The sequence below is a fragment of the Geotrypetes seraphini genome, chromosome 12, assembly GCF_902459505.1.
Source record: "Geotrypetes seraphini chromosome 12, aGeoSer1.1, whole genome shotgun sequence".
Lineage (NCBI taxonomy): Eukaryota > Metazoa > Chordata > Amphibia > Gymnophiona > Dermophiidae > Geotrypetes > Geotrypetes seraphini.
Window position 1 is genome coordinate 72210142 of NC_047095.1, and position 20461 is coordinate 72230602.

Consider the following 20461-nt stretch of genomic DNA (forward strand, 5'->3'; position numbering starts at 1 on the left):
GCGGAAAGTGAAAAACTATTTTGAGGCCATTGGTATAATAAAGAATGATTCTTTATGGAAAACTTGTGCCTTAATGTCCAGTGATCGCATCCGCAACCGCCTTCAGCACCAGACACGCACAAGCTGCACTGCCTCCATTGGTTACCTCACATTCTGGAACGTTGCCCGCCTCACTGCTGTAACCTCATGCAAGCGCTTTCCTGCGTCTGTACGTGGTTGTGAGGTGGAGTGGAGAGGATGCAGGAAAGCGCTTGCGTGACGTTACAGCAGTGAGGTGGGCAACGTTCCAGAACACGACCGCCGGACACTTAAGGCACAAGTTTTCCATAAAGAATCATTCTTTATAATACCGAGGGCCTCAAAATAGTATCTGGTGGGCCACATGTGGCCCCCGGGTCGCGAGTTTGAGACCACTGCCCTATATTGACCAAAATTTAGTTATCCTCCGCTGCTCTCATCTTATATCTTCTACACTAAAATGTTCTGCTGAAGAGAACAGAAACATTTTCTGCAAACCTCCCACTCACCCAACTCTTCTAATTTCAGACTATAGAGCTTTTATTTCTCCCTTCATCCTGTATCTGTAGGCGTGCAATCAGCAAAACCAGCTCCATTCAGAAGTAGCTTTATTTCTCTATCCGTGATAGGGGACCACAGAGGTAACAACAAGCACTCTTAATCCCATGCACAATAACTGGGATTCATCCTACCCTCTTGGAGTGTGACTACTGCCATTATTGTATCATTGGCTTGACTTGCCAATGCAAGCAGAGGCCAGACTTGGAAATTGGAATTAAATCCACCAGATGGTAGCAAATGCATAGTAATGCAGTAAATGAAGACCTGCGTGCATTCCATTGCTTTTAATGGAAGTAAAACCTGGATGTCTCAATCCATCCTCCTTTTCCTGGAGCCATATGGTAGTGTTACCATATGGCTCCAGGATAATACAAAAATACATTCAATACAATAATAATATTTCATACAAATTTATATCATTCCTTCAAATTAAATTTCCACCCCCTTAATTCCATCCCCTACCCCCCTACCTTTCTCCCCAAATGAAATCCCTCACCCCAGATGAAAGTTGACAAAAATGGGTTGTACTTTAATTGTGTTCAATGGAAGTAAAACCCGGATGTCTCAATCCGTCCTCTGAACACCACTTGCTTTGATCTAAGTATCCTCCACCACAGGGGTGGGAGATGTCCCAAACCTGGTCTTGAATCTGAGGCCATTCATTGTAGCTTTTTAGACAGAGGGAAGGCAGTTTTTTTTTAAAGAGAGCTGCCAAGTTACCCATTCCAGGAGGGAGCCATTTTTTTTTATCCAGTCCTGGATTTCCTCCAACCGCATCCTGGTGCATTCTGGGACCTGCAGTACTGATGTCAATGGGTAGCAACAGGGCCTACTCTGGGATGTAAGTTTAAACCCAGGGGCAAAAGCAAAAGAAATCCTTTCAACCCCCAGGTGGACACTTTACACCAGGAAATACGGGAAGCCTGACTTCAGGCAGAGCTGGAGACAGCCCCGTGGGTCCTTGAGCGCTGACGTCACGAAGATGGCTGCGCCCGGGGCCGTACAGTGAGGGGCGGGGCCAGCCCAGCTCCCGCAGAGGTGAGTCGCGAGCCGGACGGGGAGAAAGTCCGGAGCATGGAGCGAGACTTGCAGTGAGTGCGGAAATGTCACGTGAGAGCGCTGTAAAGAGGGGAGGAAAGCAAGGAGCAGGACTGAACACAGCAAGGACGGGGTCAGAGGGAAGGAAGAGCCCGGGGAGGACTGTGCACTAGTGACGACTGGAAATGGGCTTTATAGTGAGAGGAACTGTGCACTAGTGACGACTGGAAGTGGGCTTTATAGTGAGAGAGACTGTGCACTAGTGACGACTGGAAATGGGCTTTATAGTGAGAGGAACTGTGCACTAGTGACGACTGGAAGTGGGCTTTATAGTGAGAGGGACTGTGCACTAGTGACAACTGGAAATGGGCTTTATAGTGAGAGGAACTGTGCACTAGTGACGACTGGAAGTGGGCTTTATAGTGAGGGGGGCTGTGCACTAGTGACAACTGGAAATGGGCTTTATAGTGAGAGGAACTGTGCACTAGTGACGACTGGAAATGGGCTTTATAGTGAGAGGGGCTGTGCACTAGTGACGACTGGAAATGGGCTTTATAGTGAGAGGAACTGTGCACTAGTGACGACTGGAAGTGGGCTTTATAGTGAGGGGGGCTGTGCACTAGTGACAACTGGAAATGGGCTTTATAGTGAGAGGAACTGTGCACTAGTGACGACTGGAAATGGGCTTTATAGTGAGAGGGGCTGTGCACTAGTGACGACTGGAAATGGGCTTTATAGTGAGAGGAACTGTGCACTAGTGACGACTGGAAGTGGGCTTTATAGTGAGAGAGACTGTGCACTAGTGACGACTGGAAATGGGCTTTATAGTGAGGGGGGCTGTGCACTAGTGACGACTGGAAGTGGGCTTTATAGTGAGGGGGGCTGTGCACTAGTGACAACTGGAAATGGGCTTTATAGTGAGAGGAACTGTGCACTAGTGACGACTGGAAGTGGGCTTTATAGTGAGAGGGACTGTGCACTAGTGACAACTGGAAATGGGCTTTATAGTGAGGGGGGCTGTGCACTAGTGACAACTGGAAATGGGCTTTATAGTGAGAGGAACTGTGCACTAGTGACGACTGGAAATGGGCTTTATAGTGAGAGGGGCTGTGCACTAGTGACGAATGGAAATGGGCTTTATAGTGAGAGGAACTGTGCACTAGTGACGACTGGAAGTGGGCTTTATAGTGAGAGAGACTGTGCACTAGTGACGACTGGAAATGGGCTTTATAGTGAGAGGAACTGTGCACTAGTGACGACTGGAAGTGGGCTTTATAGTGAGAGGGACTGTGCACTAGTGACAACTGGAAATGGGCTTTATAGTGAGAGGAACTGTGCACTAGTGACGACTGGAAGTGGGCTTTATAGTGAGGGGGACTGTGCACTAGTGACAACTGGAAATGGGCTTTATAGTGAGAGGAACTGTGCACTAGTGACGACTGGAAATGGGCTTTATAGTGAGAGGGGCTGTGCACTAGTGACGACTGGAAATGGGCTTTATAGTGAGAGGAACTGTGCACTAGTGACGACTGGAAGTGGGCTTTATAGTGAGAGAGACTGTGCACTAGTGACGACTGGAAATGGGCTTTATAGTGAGAGGAACTGTGCACTAGTGACGACTGGAAGTGGGCTTTATAGTGAGAGGGACTGTGCACTAGTGACAACTGGAAATGGGCTTTATAGTGAGAGAGACTGTGCACTAGTGACGACTGGAAGTGGGCTTTATAGTGAGGGGGGCTGTGCACCAATGCTTAGTGACTACTGGAAGTGGGCTTTATAGTGAGGGACTGTGCACCAATGCTTAGTGACAACTGGAAGTGGGCTTTATAGTGAGAGACTGTGCACTAGTGTTTAGTTACAACTGGAAGTGGGCTTTATAGTGAGGGGGCTGTGCACCAGTGTTTAGTGACAACTGGAAGTGGGCTTTATAGTGAGAGGAACTGTGCACTAGTGACGACTGGAAGTGGGCTTTATAGTGAGAGGGACTGTGCACTAGTGACAACTGGAAATGGGCTTTATAGTGAGAGAGACTGTGCACTAGTGACGACTGGAAGTGGGCTTTATAGTGAGGGGGGCTGTGCACCAATGCTTAGTGACTACTGGAAGTGGGCTTTATAGTGAGGGACTGTGCACCAATGCTTAGTGACAACTGGAAGTGGGCTTTATAGTGAGAGACTGTGCACTAGTGTTTAGTTACAACTGGAAGTGGGCTTTATAGTGAGGGGGCTGTGCACCAGTGTTTAGTGACAACTGGAAGTGGGCTTTATAGTGAGAGGGACTGTGCACTAGTGACAACTGGAAATGGGCTTTATAGTGAGAGGAACTGTGCACTAGTGACGACTGGAAGTGGGCTTTATAGTGAGAGAGACTGTGCACTAGTGACGACTGGAAATGGGCTTTATAGTGAGAGGAACTGTGCACTAGTGACGACTGGAAGTGGGCTTTATAGTGAGAGGGACTGTGCACTAGTGACAACTGGAAATGGGCTTTATAGTGAGAGGAACTGTGCACTAGTGATGACTGGAAGTGGGCTTTATAGTGAGGGGGGCTGTGCACTAGTGACAACTGGAAATGGGCTTTATAGTGAGAGGAACTGTGCACTAGTGACGACTGGAAATGGGCTTTATAGTGAGAGAGACTGTGCACTAGTGACGACTGGAAATGGGCTTTATAGTGAGAGGAACTGTGCACTAGTGACGACTGGAAGTGGGCTTTATAGTGAGAGGGACTGTGCACTAGTGACAACTGGAAATGGGCTTTATAGTGAGAGAGACTGTGCACTAGTGACGACTGGAAGTGGGCTTTATAGTGAGGGGGGCTGTGCACCAATGCTTAGTGACTACTGGAAGTGGGCTTTATAGTGAGGGACTGTGCACCAATGCTTAGTGACAACTGGAAGTGGGCTTTATAGTGAGAGACTGTGCACTAGTGTTTAGTTACAACTGGAAGTGGGCTTTATAGTGAGGGGGCTGTGCACCAGTGTTTAGTGACAACTGGAAGTGGGCTTTATAGTGAGAGGGACTGTGCACTAGTGACAACTGGAAATAGGCTTTATAGTGAGAGGGACTGTGCACTAGTGACAACTGGAAGTAGGCTTTATAGTTAGGGGGCTGTGCACCAGTGTTTAGTGACAACTGGAAGTGGGCTTTATAGTGAGAGGGACTGTGCACTAGTGACAACTGGAAATGGGCTTTATAGTGAGAGGGACTGTGCACTAGTGACGACTGGAAGTGGGCTTTATAGTGAGGGGGGCTGTGCACCAATGCTTAGTGACTAATGGAAGTGGGCTTTATAGTGAGGGGGTTATGCACCAATGCTTAGTGACTACTAGAAGTGGGCATTATAGTGAGGGGGGCAGTGTACCAGTGCTTAGTGACGACTGGAAGTGGGCTTTATAGTGGGGGACTGTGCAGTAGTGACAACTGGAAGTGGGCTTTATAGTGAGAGACTGTGCACCAATGCTTAGTGAGAACTGGAAGTGGGCTTTATAGTGAGAGACTGTGCACCAATGCTTAGTGAGAACTGGAAGTCGGCTTTATAGTGTGTGTGTGTGGTGGGGGGGGGAACTGTGCACACCAGTGCTTAGTGACAATTGGAAGTGGGCTTTATAGTGAGGGGGTGCTGTGCACTAGTAACGACTGGAAGTGGGCTTTATAGTGGGGGACTGTGCAGTAGTGACAACTGGAAGTGGGCTTTATAGTGAGAGACTGTGCACCAATGTTTAGTGAGAACTGGAAGTGGGCTTTATAGTGAGAGACTGTGCACCAATGCTTAGTGAGAACTGGAAGTCGGCTTTATAGTGTGTGTGTGTGGTGGGGGGGGGAACTGTGCACATCAGTGCTTAGTGACAATTGGAAGTGGGCTTTATAGTGAGGGGGTGCTGTGCACTAGTAACGACTGGAAGTGGGCTTTATAGTGGGGACTGCAGTAGTGACAACTGGAAGTGGGTTTTATAGTGAGAGACTGTGCACTAGTGTTTAGTGACAACTGGAAGTGGGCTTTATAGTGAGGGACTGTGCACTAGTGACTACTGGAAATTGGCTTTATAGTGAGAGGGACTGTGCACTAGTGACAACTGGAAGTAGGCTTTATAGTGAGGGGGGCTGTGCACCAATGCTTAGTGACTACTGGAAGTGGGCTTTATAGTGAGGGACTGTGCACTAGTGACAACTGGAAGTGGGCTTTATAGTGAGAGGAACTGTGCACTAGTGACAACTGGAATTAGGCTTTATAGTGAGGAGGGCTGTGCACCAGTGTTTAGTGACAACTGGAAATGGGCTTTATAGTGAGGGGGACAGTGCACTAGTGCTTCAGTGCTGGTTGCATCTCACCCTGTGAGCAGGAGCTGCTCCCCATCTTTGCTCAGAGTCTGCAGCCTGGGATCACGCTCGCACTAAGCTCACAAATGTTTCTTGCAGGACTTGGAGGGTGAAGTGTCTGTTGCTGTGTAACAGGAGATGGGGAAAACATTTTCTCACAGATGACTCGGCAGATATGGGTGGGAGAGGGGAGGTGCAGTGTCACTGCAGAGAGGCCTAGGATAAGAGTCTGCACCCTGCAGATCAGCAGCACTCGGCAAAGAACAAGAATTAAGACCAGAACTCCTCCATTCGGCCCTGTTCCCTGTGGACCTACGTGGAAAAACGGTGTGTGTGCTTTATGCACACTTCTGTCCCTCTGGCAGATGGTCTTCATGCGGCTTAGGTACGTGTGGGGACCCCTCCCTCTGAAACAGTAATTCCCAAACATGTCCTGTCCAACATGAATATGCATGAGGTGAATTTGCCGCCTTGGTATGCAAAGGTATCTCATGCATATTCTTTGTGGATATCCTGAAAATCTGGCTGGCTGGGGTTCTCCCAGGACAGGTTTGGGAATTGCTGGAGGATGGTCTCCATGCAGTTTAGGTGCACACGGATCCTTCATTGTACTTGAAGTTCCCCTACTAGGTACTAATCTTCTGTCTGTGTCTTTTCCGCAGTCCAAAGGACTTTCCTAAACTGAAGAATGATACCTTTTTGCGAGCAGCACGAGGACAGAAGACCCACTATGTGCCTGTGTGGTGCATGAGACAAGCGGGAAGATACCTGCCAGGTAAGAAGGAGCAGTCACTTACACTCTGGGGTGTCCTGCTGCTGTCTTAGGATGTTTGTGCTCAGGCTTGAGAGGCAGGGGGGGTCCGACATCTGGGAATGAGCTTCTCCTAGCTGAGAGAAATTGCAAGAATCTAATCAGATGGGCTTAGTGGATAAATGAAGCAGATGAGATTTCTGTCTTGCTCCATAAGGGTCAGACTATCGGAGGCCAGAGGGAAAGTTGAGTTTGGAACCTACTCGGACTTCACACAAGAGACCGAGAGACTTGCGAGAGGGGTTCTAGTGTGGGTGACATGTTTGGAGATGTAGATTAGGATTTTAAAAAAGTCAGATTTATTTTGCTGTTGCTCAGTTGATAAACTAAACTAAAACGTAAGTTTACAGACCATGCCAGCTCTATAAAAATAAAGCTCGACTTGGTTTACAGTAAATAAACATAGAAAGGAAAATTGGAGGGAAGAAAGATTTGACAATTTGGAAAATGACCAGGTTTTTAGATGTTTATGCAATATTTGAAGAGAGCAGAGATCTCTCCACCACAGAGGAATATTGTTCCATATTTTGCCAGTCGAGGCTAAGCCTTTCAGTGAAGGGAAGGATAGTTTTTGAATGTCCTGCATCTGATTTGTGCCTGGTACAGATCTTCTTTGCATTTGCAGTGAGCATCGTCTGTTTGGTACATCCCAACTGTGGAAAGGTTGGGAACCACTGCACTAGAGGCAGTATTTAGTGTACCTGGACGTAACTTGTCTTCAGCTACTACAGTCGCCAACTCTTGTCTCCTCTCCATCATAAATTTACAAAAACACCTCTATGGGCTACCAGATCCCCTTCCCTTACAGCAAAGTTACTAGCAGGGGCTTTTCTGTCCTACTGGTCCTAGAAAGAGTACTGGTCGAGGAACCCCCAACTTGCTCAGGAGGTAGGAGGAGCTCTCGTAATACCAGCAGGGAGATGTGGGAGGAGAGGAAATGGATGCTTTCATGTGTGTTAAGTTGTGGCAGACGGAAGAGAAGGGCTCCGATTGCCACAGGGATAGATGCAGAACCAGTAATCTCTGTCAGATGAGATGGGGGGAGAGGGGGAGGTCCGCCCCTGGCGTGTGCAGAGTCCTAAAAGGTGTCTTAGTAGGGCTGTGAGATGCAAAGGTTCTGTGCAAGTGCCATCTCGTTCCTGCTTCTGTAGACGGGCTATTGTGGAACAGCTGTTGAGGATCCTTTTTTTTTTTTTAAAGATTTATAGTCCACCTAAAAATTAAGTGGATTTCAGCCATATATGCTTAAATTATTAAATAAACAAAGTAACATTAAAAGCACAAACAAAATTTAAAATCGTATTTTGCTGCTTCTCTCAAGAAAGCCTGGGATAGGCAGGTGGGATCTCTTAGAGAGAGGAAGAAAGGATGGGCAGACTGGATGGGCCATTTGGCCTTTACCCGCCATCATGTTTCTATGTTTTTAATTTCCTGCTACACAAATCTGACTTCCACAAATAAGGTTGTTTTCAGCAGCTTTTTAAATTATTGTCCGTCATCCTTAACTAAGTTGTTCCACATTTTCACCCCTGCTCTAGAAATCGCCTTCATCCTAGTCTCAGCATATTTCACTCGTGACATCGCATCGTCAGATCTTGACAGGAATCTCTTCATTAGTAGCTCAAAGAGTTGCCTTTAGACAGTGGAGAGTTAAGTGACTTGTCTGGAGTGTGGGTGGGATTTGAACCCTGACCTTCCTGGTTCTTGGCCCATATGAACCGATGCCTGATCCGGTTCATATCTTGCCAGCTCTGTGTCTCCTGCCTGTCCTGATTCTCTAGTGTTCTCCAGGCTCTGTTGCATGTGCCATGGGACATTGCTAGGGTCTTCATTCTTGTGTGTGACTTTCAGAGTTCAAGGAAACACGGGCTGGCCAGGACTTCTTTCTCACTTGCCGAACACCAGAAATCTGCTGTGAGCTGACACTACAGGTCAGTATTTAGTGGTAAGAACAGATGACAGGTTTGCACCTCAATAAGTTAGTTTTGGAGCGTGTCACTGTGTCACCCTCTCTTCCGCTGGACTGGTAATCACTGTCACACATGATACAGCTTCAGTTGTCATGGTTTAGGGACTAAAATCTCACAATCGCCTGTAGTATGTTCACGGATATGAACTTAAAAATTGCCACACTGGGACAGACCAAATCAAGCCCAGAATCCTGTTTCCAACAGCGGCCAACCCAGGTCCCAAGTACCTAGTTAGATCCCAAGTAGTAAAACAGATTTTATGCTTCTTATCCTAGGAATAAGCAGTGGATTTCCCCAAGTCATCTCAATAATGGCTTATGGATGTCTCTTTTAGGAAATTGGCCAAACCCTTTTTTAAACCCCGCTAAGCTAAAGTGTAAAGTGCTCAGTCAGTAGCAGAGCTTCTCTCCATATATCTTGTGAGGGATGTTCTAAATTACTGCAGGATGCAGAGGAAGTACTGAGGGTCTCTGTCACAGCTTTGTTCAACTTCTCATTTGAAGCACGAGAGTAGATAGAAGGAGCAAATAAGAGCTACTTGCCCGTGAGTTTAAACTTTGGTGGTGCAGAGGGACAATGCCATGTGCTACAGATCATAAAAAATGGGGTTTGAGCAGAGCAGTGCATCAGGAGTGCAGTAGATGTGGCCAGTTCAAATCTCTGTTGACACTGACACGAAGGGGTAACTGTGTAAAGCAAGTGCCATCTTTTACCCCTGAAATACAATTGTAAATGGTTTCAAAAGAGGCACATACACCCAAATCCCCCCCTAAATACTTCATCCCCAAGCATTGCTGGAGTTTCCAAAGTTTCACCTCTTCTGCACTCAAAAATCGATTTAAACAAATACTAATGTTAAAAGCGATACAAATAATTCACCTGTTGCCCTAGTGTTTTATTCTGTCTTGTTTTCTCAGCCCTTGAGACGGTTTCCTCTTGATGCTGCTATCATCTTCTCCGATATTCTGGTCATTCCCCAGGTAAGATGCTAGCGAATGGGTATCGGAGTCTAGAGGGCCTTGTATTTTAGTTATATTTAGATATTAAATTCTCCCCTATCTCTTAGCTCTCGCTGCATCCTCTCCTCTGAGGAGGTATCGTGAGAAGGTCTAGACTCCAGTCCTTCACAGCTATCTCCAGGACGGTGTGGCTGACCAGAGTTCACCTCTGCTGAAGGGCACCAATTTCCCATTTAAGATTTGATCCTTAGAAACCACTGTAAGGGAAGAAATACATCAGTCTCCAAATTGGGGGTGGGGGGTGAGGGGTAAAGCCTGGGATAAGCAGAGAAGATCTTTAGTCACATAGATGTGAAGGTGCTCTGCAGTCTAAGATCAGAAATGGTCAGGTTGAGGGGTGGTCTGGAAATTATTTCTTGTCATATGCTCTGTTTTGTTGTGGTGGGAGGAGGAGGAGGAGAACTGGGGAATATTTCTCCAACGAGTGACTATTTTTTCATCTCTCCCAGGCCTTGGGTATGGAGGTAATCATGGTGCCTGGCAAAGGCCCAACCTTTCCTGAGCCTCTGAAGGAAGTGGAAGACCTGTTGCGACTACGGCAGAAGGTAGACGTGAATGCTGAGCTTGGCTATGTCTTCGGTGCCATCACGCTGACCCGACACCGACTGGAGGGTAGAGTGCCTCTCATTGGCTTCTCTGGAGCTCCGGTGAGCAACAGCATTGGGTCGAGACCCGCCACCATCTGTCTAATGCACCTGGGCCCAGTCCTTACTGAACTCAAATAACGTAGAGCAGTAGATAGAGGGCAAAATACCGAGCAATCGAGGCCTCGCAGTTTTTACACTTGATACCAAAAGTACAGGCCACAAAGTTTCCATATGATAAAGGACCTATAAATGAACAGAGCCAACAATTTGCACAAATAAATTAACTCATCACCCCAGACATTTGATGATTTAAAAATAAGGGATCCAGTTGCCCCCTCAACTTGAAATGTTGTACTTTGGTTTCACTTGTACACCCGTACCATAACGGCAGAACAGAACAAGTAACTCACTGCTCATGCTTCTCCATATTGATTTGGACTAACTCTCAAGTTTACGAGACTCCAGCCCTAATACCGGCAGAACTTTCCAACTACTCAAATGACAGGTGACATTTTATTCCACAGATGGATGTACATGACCAGGCCTTTGACCATGAGCGGCTGCTGCTCCAAAAAGAGAGGTTGCAATGTGCCAAACTTTGAGGCACTCCACTACTCACCTTTTCCTTCTTGCAAACAAAAGCTTAAGAATTGCCGTACTGGGACAGACCAAAGGTCCATACGACAGTGGCCAACCAAGTTCACAAGTACCGGGCAAGATCCTAAAAAAGTAAAACAGCTTATCTTACACATCTTAATAATGGCTTAGGAACTTATCTAAAACCTTTTTTTAAACCCTGCTAAGCTAACAGCTTTCATCACATTCTCTGGCATCAAATTTCAAAGTGGTGCATTCTGAGGGAAAAAATATTTTCTCCGGTTTGTTTTAAATTTACTAGATAGTAGCTTCATTGCATTCTTCCTAGTCCTTGTATTTTTTGGAAAGAGTAAATAAGCAATTTAACGTCTACCCATTCCACCCCACTCAGGATTTTATAGACCTCTATCATATATAATTGGGTTGGTAGGAACGGCTCTCTTGATTTCAGTCATGCTTCTCCAGTTGCTCTTTTAGGGTTGGTAGGGGCAAGCATTCTTCTGCAATTGTGGAGCTCCCCGAGGCTCGGTATTGGCCCCAACCTAAATAGAAACATGATGGCAGATAAAGGCCAAATGGCCCATCTAGTCTGCCCATCCACAGTAACCATTATCTCTTTCTCTCTCCGAGAGATCCCACTTGCCTATCCCAGGCCCTTTTGAATTCAGACACAGTCTCTGTCTCCACCACCTCTTCTGGGAGACTATTCCATGCAATCAGTCATGACTAGGATTCTGGGTTCTAGAATGAAGTTAATGCTGGGCTCATAGCAGCTCAGACTGGAGGCTCATTTCTCACAGGAAGGAGGCCTCCCTGCCCCCTTAACTTTAATTTCTGAACTCCACTGCCTGCTCTTTCTCCATCAACAACCTGACAACTATGAGATACCAGACCCATCTCCCATACCTGAGTTCCAAAGACCAGTCAATAGCATTCAGAGAGGTCCAGAACAAACACCCCTGAGCTCCTACAATCCAACAATACACAAAGCAATCCTGGACAGAGGCCATTTTATGCTTCTTCCCAAAAGATCAGGCAGTTACAAGGCTTCCAGAGTCTTCATTGTTCATGCTAACACCTAGAGACTGGCAGAGGACCTGTGACTTCCTTTCCAAAGTTGTCATCTTTAAACTGGCTTAATGGCCATGCTCTTCAATTTATCTGGGATATAGCTCTCTTCAGGAAGTATGAACAAATAAACACAAAGTTACCAGCCCCCTTCCAGCAGATGCTTCAGAAGCAAGCAGGACACCATCTATTACTTATTCAGGGGAATAAAATTCCTCCATCCTTCCAACCAGGGTGGATTTGATTTAAATCACTAGTCAGACTTGATTTAATTCATGGTTTTCTCATTGTATGTACTGCCCCCAAAAGAATATTTGCTTGTTTCAACTCTTTATTTCTTCATAACAACAACTGGATCAAAATGACGGTAACATGCAGTAATAATAACAAATATATTACTTTTGATTTTCATCATATTTAAGAAATATGATGAAATCAAAACATTTATCAGTCTCAAGATCCTTCATGTTTCATTTGGGCCACCAGGCCTTGCATTTCTTTGTTGCAGTGTTTGCATTTTGCATGCATGCCAGCCTTACCCATAGGTAGAGGAATTTCATTAAAATATCCCCAAACTGGGTCTCATTTACAGCCTGCTGTCATTAAAGGTTTTCTCCTCCAAGGAGAGAATAATATGATAAACCTCAGGCTATACACAAAAAGATCCCAAGACTTGTGGAGTATTCTGCTCAAAAGGTTTCACTTTCATTTTTACTGCTTGCCCCTTCCTCCTCACACTTAGCTGGAGTTATCATATATATGAAGATAAAAAAGAAGATGCATGACCCTGCCCATACTCCACCCCACCCCACCTATTTCCTTGGTCCCCCTTCCAATCCTTTGTACCCTTTTAGTGCTTCCTCTCCCTTTCTACAACCCTCCTCTCCATGGGTGCCCCCCTCTCTCTCCTTCCACCCTCCCGTGGGTGCTTTCTTTCTCTCTCTTTCCAATCATCCCCCCACGGGTGCCCCTCTCTTTCTTTCCAACCTCTTCTCCTGCTGTTTCTGTCTCTCCCCTCCGATCCAGCACTACCCTCCTATTCAATGCTTTTTTCTCCATCTCTCCTCCCCCCATGCTGTTTCTATCCTTCCTCCCCCCTTCCATGCTGTTTCTCTAGCCCTTCCTCATGACCTCTCTAGCTCCTGACTCCCCCACCTTCGTCTTCCCTGGCCCAGCCGCTGTAATTGAATCTTTGGGCAGTCGACAGCAGCAACAGGGTAAGCCAGCTACTGCCAGCCTACCCGAGAAGCGTGTCTCTGCATGTTCTGCTTATGCAGGAACAAGAAGTCACTGGAGAGATGGCTTCCAGGGCAGACCAGCGGCAGCAGACTTACCTCATTGCTGATGCTGGCTGCCCACAGTGGCTGGGCCCGGGAAGAAGTAGGTGGGGGAGTGAGGAAAGCTGGCTAAATCTGAACAGACTCCTCCCATTAAAAACCCCCCAAACATCTGGCACCTGGACAGTCCTTGGAAAAAGAGGACATGTCTGTGTTTTCCCTGATGTCTGGTAACCCTACACTTAGCTCCTTGTTCAGAAATATAAACTTAGCACTTAAGAGGTAACGGCTTGATTCTGTGAACATCGATTTGCAAAGGAACAAAGGGACTGAGGTCTTTCCTCAACTCTGTACATTTGACAACATTTTTGCTGTGAAGAAGAAGCAGGTTATCTGCCGACACAAATTCACAGTTTTAAGGAATGCAAAACCAAGATAGAAAAACTGCCTGTGACATGATGAATGGATTAATGGAATTCATTTACCCCAAAATGTAGACATTGCACGAACACAAGGCAGCCTCATTAATCCTGATTTTGGACTAGAATGTATCTTAAATAGATTTCTCCTCAAAAAAGCATTTTATTTAAAAAAAAAAAAAATCCAATGTAAATCTGATATTTTTTCAATTGAATTCATCAATTTTATCCAGCTTCTCCCAACCATCCTCCCCTTCCTGAAATGGAGAAGGGATGTCTGTCTGCTTTATTTACTTACACAATTTTCTAAACTGTCCTCCCAGGGGACTCAAGCATTTTTCCCTGTCTGTCCTGGCGTTCTCGCAATCTATCTATCTTTAATGCTTCTTATGTGCCCTGTAGATCCCTGCTCTTCCTTTTCACATTCCTATAATTTTCCCTCAGTGGGGGATTTTGCATGTGTAATACATGCAAAATATCTGTGCCATTGGAAAAAAAAAAAACCAGGCAGACCAGTCGGTAACACAGGTCTAGAGCAATTGGGTTTTACGATTCCTAAAACCCAATCAATGCTAAATAGCCAAGCGATGTTTATGCATCAATCGCTTGGCTATTTTACATGGGGTTTTACTAATTTGCATGGGTCAGATCGTTAAATGGGCATTCGAGGGGGAAAAACACGCGGTGGCCAGTTTTGTGCTTTGGGGGATCCGATCGATCGCTAAACTGGTCAAACCGGTTTAGCGACCATCAGGACACGATTGGTATGTTTTGTGCATCCCCCAGTAAATTCTTGCAGCATGTTGTCAACCATACTACTACAGCACATGACATTAGAATAAAGAACTGAGACCAGGGCCAGCGGAACCATCGGCCACACTACACAAAAGTCCAGGGCGGCAGCTTCTGTGGTGTGGCAACGAGCACAATAGATTCGGTATAACCTGTCCCAGGGAGGTTCAGGTAAATAGTTTGCTGTCATGCCCCTCACAGGGGGTGGTTTTTTATATAAAGCCGCTTTCATGTGGAAAATGGCTCTTAGAAGAGTATGGGAGAGGCTTCAGCTGACAGGTTGCGTTTTGTGTGTCTCCCACCAGTGGACCCTGATGACTTACATGATCGAAGGGGGTGGATCCAGCACTATGTCCAAAGCCAAATGCTGGCTGTACCAGCACGTGGATGCCAGCCACCGGCTGCTGCGCCTTTTGACGGACATCATTGTGGATTACATGGTGGCACAAGTGAAAGCTGGGGCTCAGGTATTTATTTCAAATCACTTGTGTGTCGTTTTCTCTAAAAACAATTCAAGAAATAGACATAAAAACCCTGCTAAAATAACAAAACTCAAAAACACAAGACCTTACAATCCCAAAATATCCCCCCCCTCAAACCATGACTCTCAAATTGATTCATAAATTCTCCCATGCTTTACCTCCAAATCCAACAGACTCGGGGCACAGGTAACACCTGACAGGACCTTCATTCTTCGGTTCCCTCCGAGACCTTACCGTGATGTTTCCCCTAAACCCAGCCGCTTCTCCCGCAAGGAGCCTGCTACTTCTATCAGAACATCTTGTGGCTTTTCTCTGTTTGTATCACCCCTTTCAATCGAGCCCAACCATCCTAATTATACTCCTTGGGTCCAGGGGCCTCAGAAACCTTCTTAACACGGACTGTAAAGCTGACACCTATGTGCTGCCATTAAGCAATGATTGAAACTCTTGCCCCCTTCCAATTTCAATAGAAGTTAACTGCCCCTCTCCCCCTGCACCGCCTCTGATTTCAAGTAGCCTGGGGAGGGAATGTAATCTGCTTGCCTGGAGACAGGGTACTTTATGAACTGTAAATATTTTTGGGCCGCAGGCTTTGCAGGTGTTCGAGTCCCATGCTGGCTGCTTAGGGCCTACAGAGTTTGCGGAGTTCTGTCTGCCATACCTGCGGGAGATTTCCAGGAGAGTGAAAGAACAGCTGGAAGCAGAATCCCTGGAACCAGTGCCCATGGTAAGAGCAGCGGGAGCTGGTAGATGGGCGCAACGGCAGGGTAGGAGCTCTAGGGGGAGCTAGTGAGCAGAGAACAACAGTGACGTGAGAGAAGTGCATGGGGATGGTCAGAGGGAATCCTGGGTAGCTCTGGCAAATGAGTAGGGAAAAGGTTTTTGCTGGTGATTGTTGCCGCTGCAGTGATGAAAAAAGAGAAGTGTGTGGCTCGCACAGTCATGCTGAGGAAAAGCAGCTTTTTTATTTTTTATTTTTTTTTAATCCTCCCAGGGCTCAATGCAGTAAGTCACCATGAGTAGAAGCATAGTTCTTGTGGGGGTGGAGGGTGCAGAAAGGGTTCACCACCACAGTTACCTCACAGTATGTTAAAATGAATGGTAATGAGGCCGATAGTTATTCCTTTGCAATGCACAAAGTAAACTGGGATTTTAACGCACACACAATGTGGAAAATTCATTGCCAGGTCCGAGGCATTGTAAAAAGGGTTGGTCAAGGGGATTTACTGCCATTTTTTTTGTGTGTGTGTGTGACTATAGCAAGTATCCTGCAACTTTAAAAGACGGAACAGAAGTAAGAGCTGTGTGCAGAGGTATTGGTGTCTCCAAAGAAGACGAAAGTACAAACACCAATCTGTGTGTGAACCAAAAGGTTTGCATCAGTAACGATTAATGTTGGTGCAGGTGTGTTCTGGCACTTTTGTTTTCTCTGGACATTCGCGTTCTGCATCATTGCAGAATATTTGCTCCCTAATCCTGTGGTAGAAGCCGAGCACTATCCCCTGACTTTGCACATCACTCCTCTCGTGCCTTGGATGCCGGTGGTGCTGCTTGAGAAATGTCCCTGCAAAAGGCAGGTCTTCTCCCTCTTTGCTGTCTTTGGCAGAGCTCTTGCTGCTGGTGCTGAAAACTTCCCAGAGCAGGAAAGAGAACTCTAAATCTTGCCTCATCCCCCACTGCCCTGCAGCGGCTGTAACGCCTCGTTCCTGCTCCAATTTGCTGTAGCTCTCTTTTCTCTTTGCAGATAGTTTTTGCCAAGGACGGGCACTATGCCTTGAAAGAGCTCTCCCGATCTGGCTATGAGGTGGTGGGCCTGGACTGGACCGTCTCTCCACAGGAAGCCCGGTAAGGTACTGTGTGTCCATTAATCTGCCCAGAAACCATCACGGGCATTCAATTTGAAAGAATTTCTGAGTGCCTCTCCATCCGGGGCCCCTAAATTACCCAGCCGTGGTTTGCCCCCTCTCTGGGCGACTCCACAGCGGGAAAGTTATTGCTGGCCTTTAGCACTGTGTGCTGTCCCTATGCACGTCTCCAGCTTTGTGTACTGTGTTGACCTTTCCGTGTAGGTGATGCAGTCTGTAGTGATTTGTCTGGATCTTGCTGACATTTGCATGGACTGTGTGCTAGTATTCAGAGATAGTGGTGTAGGTCCTCAGATTATCCGGTCACCACAGTGATCCTTACTCTGGAAACTTCTGAAACGCCTTTATACCCAGACAAGGATAAGTGAAGTGCTGGTTCCCAAAAATCTTGCACTGCCGGTTAAGTTTAAAACTGTTTCGAAGAGCCGAAATCTGGCCGTAGGATACAGACCATATACTGCAGGAGGGACAAGTGCTGCAAAGCTGACAGAGATGGATTCTCTCGAGGGACAAATGTCTGAGGGTGTGAGGTGCAGCTTTGCAGGAAGAGAGCAGCTAAAATATGTTTCTGTGTGTTGCAGAGTGCAGACGGGAAATCAAGTGACTCTGCAGGGGAACATGGACCCGTGTGCGCTGTATGCACCCAAGGTAAGGAGAGGGGAACAAGGTTTTGGACTGTCACTTCTGCAGCTGCTGCCAGCTTTGCTTCTTGTCAGGGCTGGCTTTCAGTTACAGGCCCCATAAACAATAGAAACTGAAATGGGATGATTTGGGGGAGGGGGTGGGGTCTGCCCCTCTTCTTCATAGACTTCACGTATATCTGTGCGAGGAGCAGGGCATGAGTATAGGAAGGTTGCACCAGGCCTTCATGAAGGGAAGCGGAGAACAGAGCTGATTCGCGCTCTCGGGGCTCATGTAGGAAGATGGAGGAAAGCAGCATCTGAGCAAGGGGTTCTGGCATCCCTTTAACATATCCACCAGTGACTCCTGACAGCCACATATGTTGCTGACTTGTCACTAAACTTACAGTCAACTTTTGCTGTGTACCTTTTTACGTATGGTTGAAAAAAAAAATTACCATATTTTTCAGACCATAAGACTGTAGAGGAGGAAAAACCAAGAAGAAAAAATTTGGTTCAGAATTTTTTTTCTTCTTGGTTTTTCCTCTTCTACACATAGGTGAAACTGGTGGTCTGGTGCTGGGAAGCCTGAAACAGCCTGAAGAAGAAGCCCGCCCCCCCTCCAGTACCTTTTTTACTGACTGCAGCCAATCACAGAGCAGCATGGGACCAGGCAGGAAGCGCAAAGGTTGCGCTCCTGCGTTGTGCGTCGCTCTGCAAAGAGGCAGCAGTCCAGTAGGAGACCGCGCTGGACCACCTCTACTTAAAAAAGGTACCTGGGGGGGCACGCGGTGTATTCGGTCCATAAGACATACCCCACTTTTCCACCGAAAAATATGGTACCATCTACAAATGTCACATAATAGAATTCAAGACCCTTCTCCACACCCCATTTGATCTCTTTTTACACCTCCCCCCCTCGGGGAATGTGGAATCCTTGATCTGAGCCTGGGAAATCCACCCACTCTGCACAAATTTCTCTAGTTCTTTCTTGACATCTGGGGTTACATGTGCTTCCCCCCCTCCTTCCCCTCCCCCGAGGGAGCCTCTGCACTGATTTCCCGGTGCTCTTGCTTTCTGTCTTGTTTCTTTTCTTCTACTGATGGACATCATCATATTTACCCCAGTTCTCGTGTTCGCTAGTGAAAGGCGCTGCAGTTTGCACAGACGTGATTTGCTTTATTTTTGCGTTTGTGGGTTGCTGTTTGTAAGTAGAATCTCCAAAGCCATTTATAGCATTAAAGTACCATGCAAGCATCATATCCTCAAATGCCGCTCCCATCAGGCGTTGAAGAGAGCTGAGTGGATCAGACAGATGACAAACTGTGCTGCCCTTAGACCTAAATTGTTTGAGGGATGTTTGAATGAACGGCCTGATAACCGCTGAGCAGACTCTACCTCGGCTTGGATGTCTGGCCCAGGTGTACAGATCATATTCTGGTAAAATCTAATCTAATCTTTGGTTTATATACCGGGTCATCTCCCAGTGGAGCTCGACTCGGTTCACATATAATTAAGACTAGAGTACATAGCAGAAAACACGAGAGAAGGAAGAACTAATTAAAAACTAAAGTACATAAGAAAAATAACTCTAATATTATCATTTCGTTGAGACAGTAGTTAAACCATTTAAAAATTGGGAGAACAACAAAGTTTTCAGGAATTTACGAAATAATTGCAGCTGGCCTAAAAGCCTAATGGAGTCAGGAAGTTCGTTCAGATCTCTACAAACTTGAGAACAAAAGATTGACTGAGCTTCCCAGCTTCATCTTCAATCTCAAGATTTTAGGGAGCAATTCGCAAAGCTTTGCAGCAAGTACTAAATCCTTTCCAAGTTTTCAGAGGACGCTGAGGCTGGGAACCTTTTCTGAGGCAGTTGGACAAACCAGTCTTCCTTCCCTTAATTCCCTCTTGTTCTTCTCCCTGCAGATTCATTGTTGTAGCACTTTCTGCACATGGGAAATGCTTCTTTGATGAAAACTTGTTAAACCGCTTAAGCATACGGCAGATCTAAGCAGTTTACAATAGAAATGAAATCTAAAAAGAACTCCAGTAATGGTTTCTGATGCTGCACTTGTGTTCTCTCAGCTTGCAAAGCATTGCTTGTAAGACTTGTTTCCTTTCACTTGTAGGAGAGGATTGGCGAGATCGTGAAGAAGATGATTGAAGAATTTGGGACGCAGCAGTACATTGCTAACCTGGGCCATGGCCTGTACCCCGATATGGATCCAGAGCATGTGGGGGCCTTTGTGGAGGCTGTGCACAAGCATTCCCGCAACCTGAATGAACACACCTGGCCAGCCCAGCTGGAAAACAGTAGCTGATGCGTTTGAGCCCTGCAATTGGCAAAGGCCTCTTTAGCTGTAGCTGAAATCTCTGACAACTCGGTCTTCGTACTTTGGCGCTTGGCTCTGAAGCTTCTGCTGCTGCAACCACCACCACCTCCAGGTATCAGCGTGAGACCAAAGGGAGGCGATATTGCAGGGGCCTGCCTACATGAGTAGAGCCTGGTATGTTTTTTTGGTAGACCCGCAGGAGCAGGTTTCATCTCCGGACACTGACCGCAGGTGTGCCACGCTGCCATGCAACAGAAATTCTAGATGGAGATACTGAAGCGGTGGTTGCAGCTGCATTCGCTTCTAGAGTTCCCTCTTGACCCTTTTAAACCAGGCGTGTCAAAGTCCCTCCTCAAGGGCCACAATCCAGTCGGGTTTCAGGATTTCCCCAATGAATATGCATAAGATCTATTTGCATGCACTGCTTTCATTGTATGTAATGTAATGTAATGTAATTTATTTCTTATATACCGCTACATCCGTTAGGTTCTAAGCGGTTTACAGAAAATATACATTAAGATTAGAAATAAGAAAGGTACTTGAAAAATTCCCTTACTGTCCCGAAGGCTCACAATCTAACTAAAGTACCTGGAGGGTAATAGAGAAGTGAAAAGTAGAGTTAGAGGAAAAATAAAAATAAAATAAACATTTTAACAAGACAGCATTGATCTAAATACTTTGG

The 20461-nt window shown here is 46.4% G+C and overlaps 1 protein-coding gene across 4 annotated transcripts; it reads left to right on the forward strand.

Moving 5' to 3' along the window:
- Nucleotides 1-1481: 1481 nt before the first annotated feature.
- Nucleotides 1482-20240, forward strand: UROD (uroporphyrinogen decarboxylase). Of its 4 annotated transcripts, none has more exons than XM_033916935.1 (10): nucleotides 1482-1617; nucleotides 6599-6711; nucleotides 8599-8678; nucleotides 9635-9697; nucleotides 10186-10383; nucleotides 14782-14943; nucleotides 15548-15685; nucleotides 16703-16803; nucleotides 17405-17471; nucleotides 19576-20240. In XM_033916935.1, exons 2-10 carry the CDS (start codon nucleotides 6684-6686, stop codon nucleotides 19765-19767), a joined length of 1029 nt encoding a protein of 342 aa, XP_033772826.1. In that variant the 5' UTR covers nucleotides 1482-1617; nucleotides 6599-6683; the 3' UTR covers nucleotides 19768-20240. The 4 variants fall into 4 exon arrangements, with proteins under 4 accessions (XP_033772826.1, XP_033772825.1, XP_033772824.1 ...); XM_033916934.1 differs by having other exon boundaries at nucleotides 1543-1670; XM_033916933.1 differs by lacking the exon at nucleotides 1482-1617 and adding an exon at nucleotides 6133-6321.
- Nucleotides 20241-20461: the final 221 nt, after the last annotated feature.

Excerpts from the sequence above, each read along its gene's own strand:
- UROD (XM_033916933.1), top strand. The coding sequence starts at position 6,302 with ATGGTCTTCATGCGGCTTAG. Across the intron at positions 8,679-9,634 it reads GCTGTGAGCTGACACTACAG|CCCTTGAGACGGTTTCCTCT; the intron begins GTCAGTATTTAG and ends TTGTTTTCTCAG. Across the intron at positions 9,698-10,185 it reads ATATTCTGGTCATTCCCCAG|GCCTTGGGTATGGAGGTAAT; the intron begins GTAAGATGCTAG and ends CATCTCTCCCAG.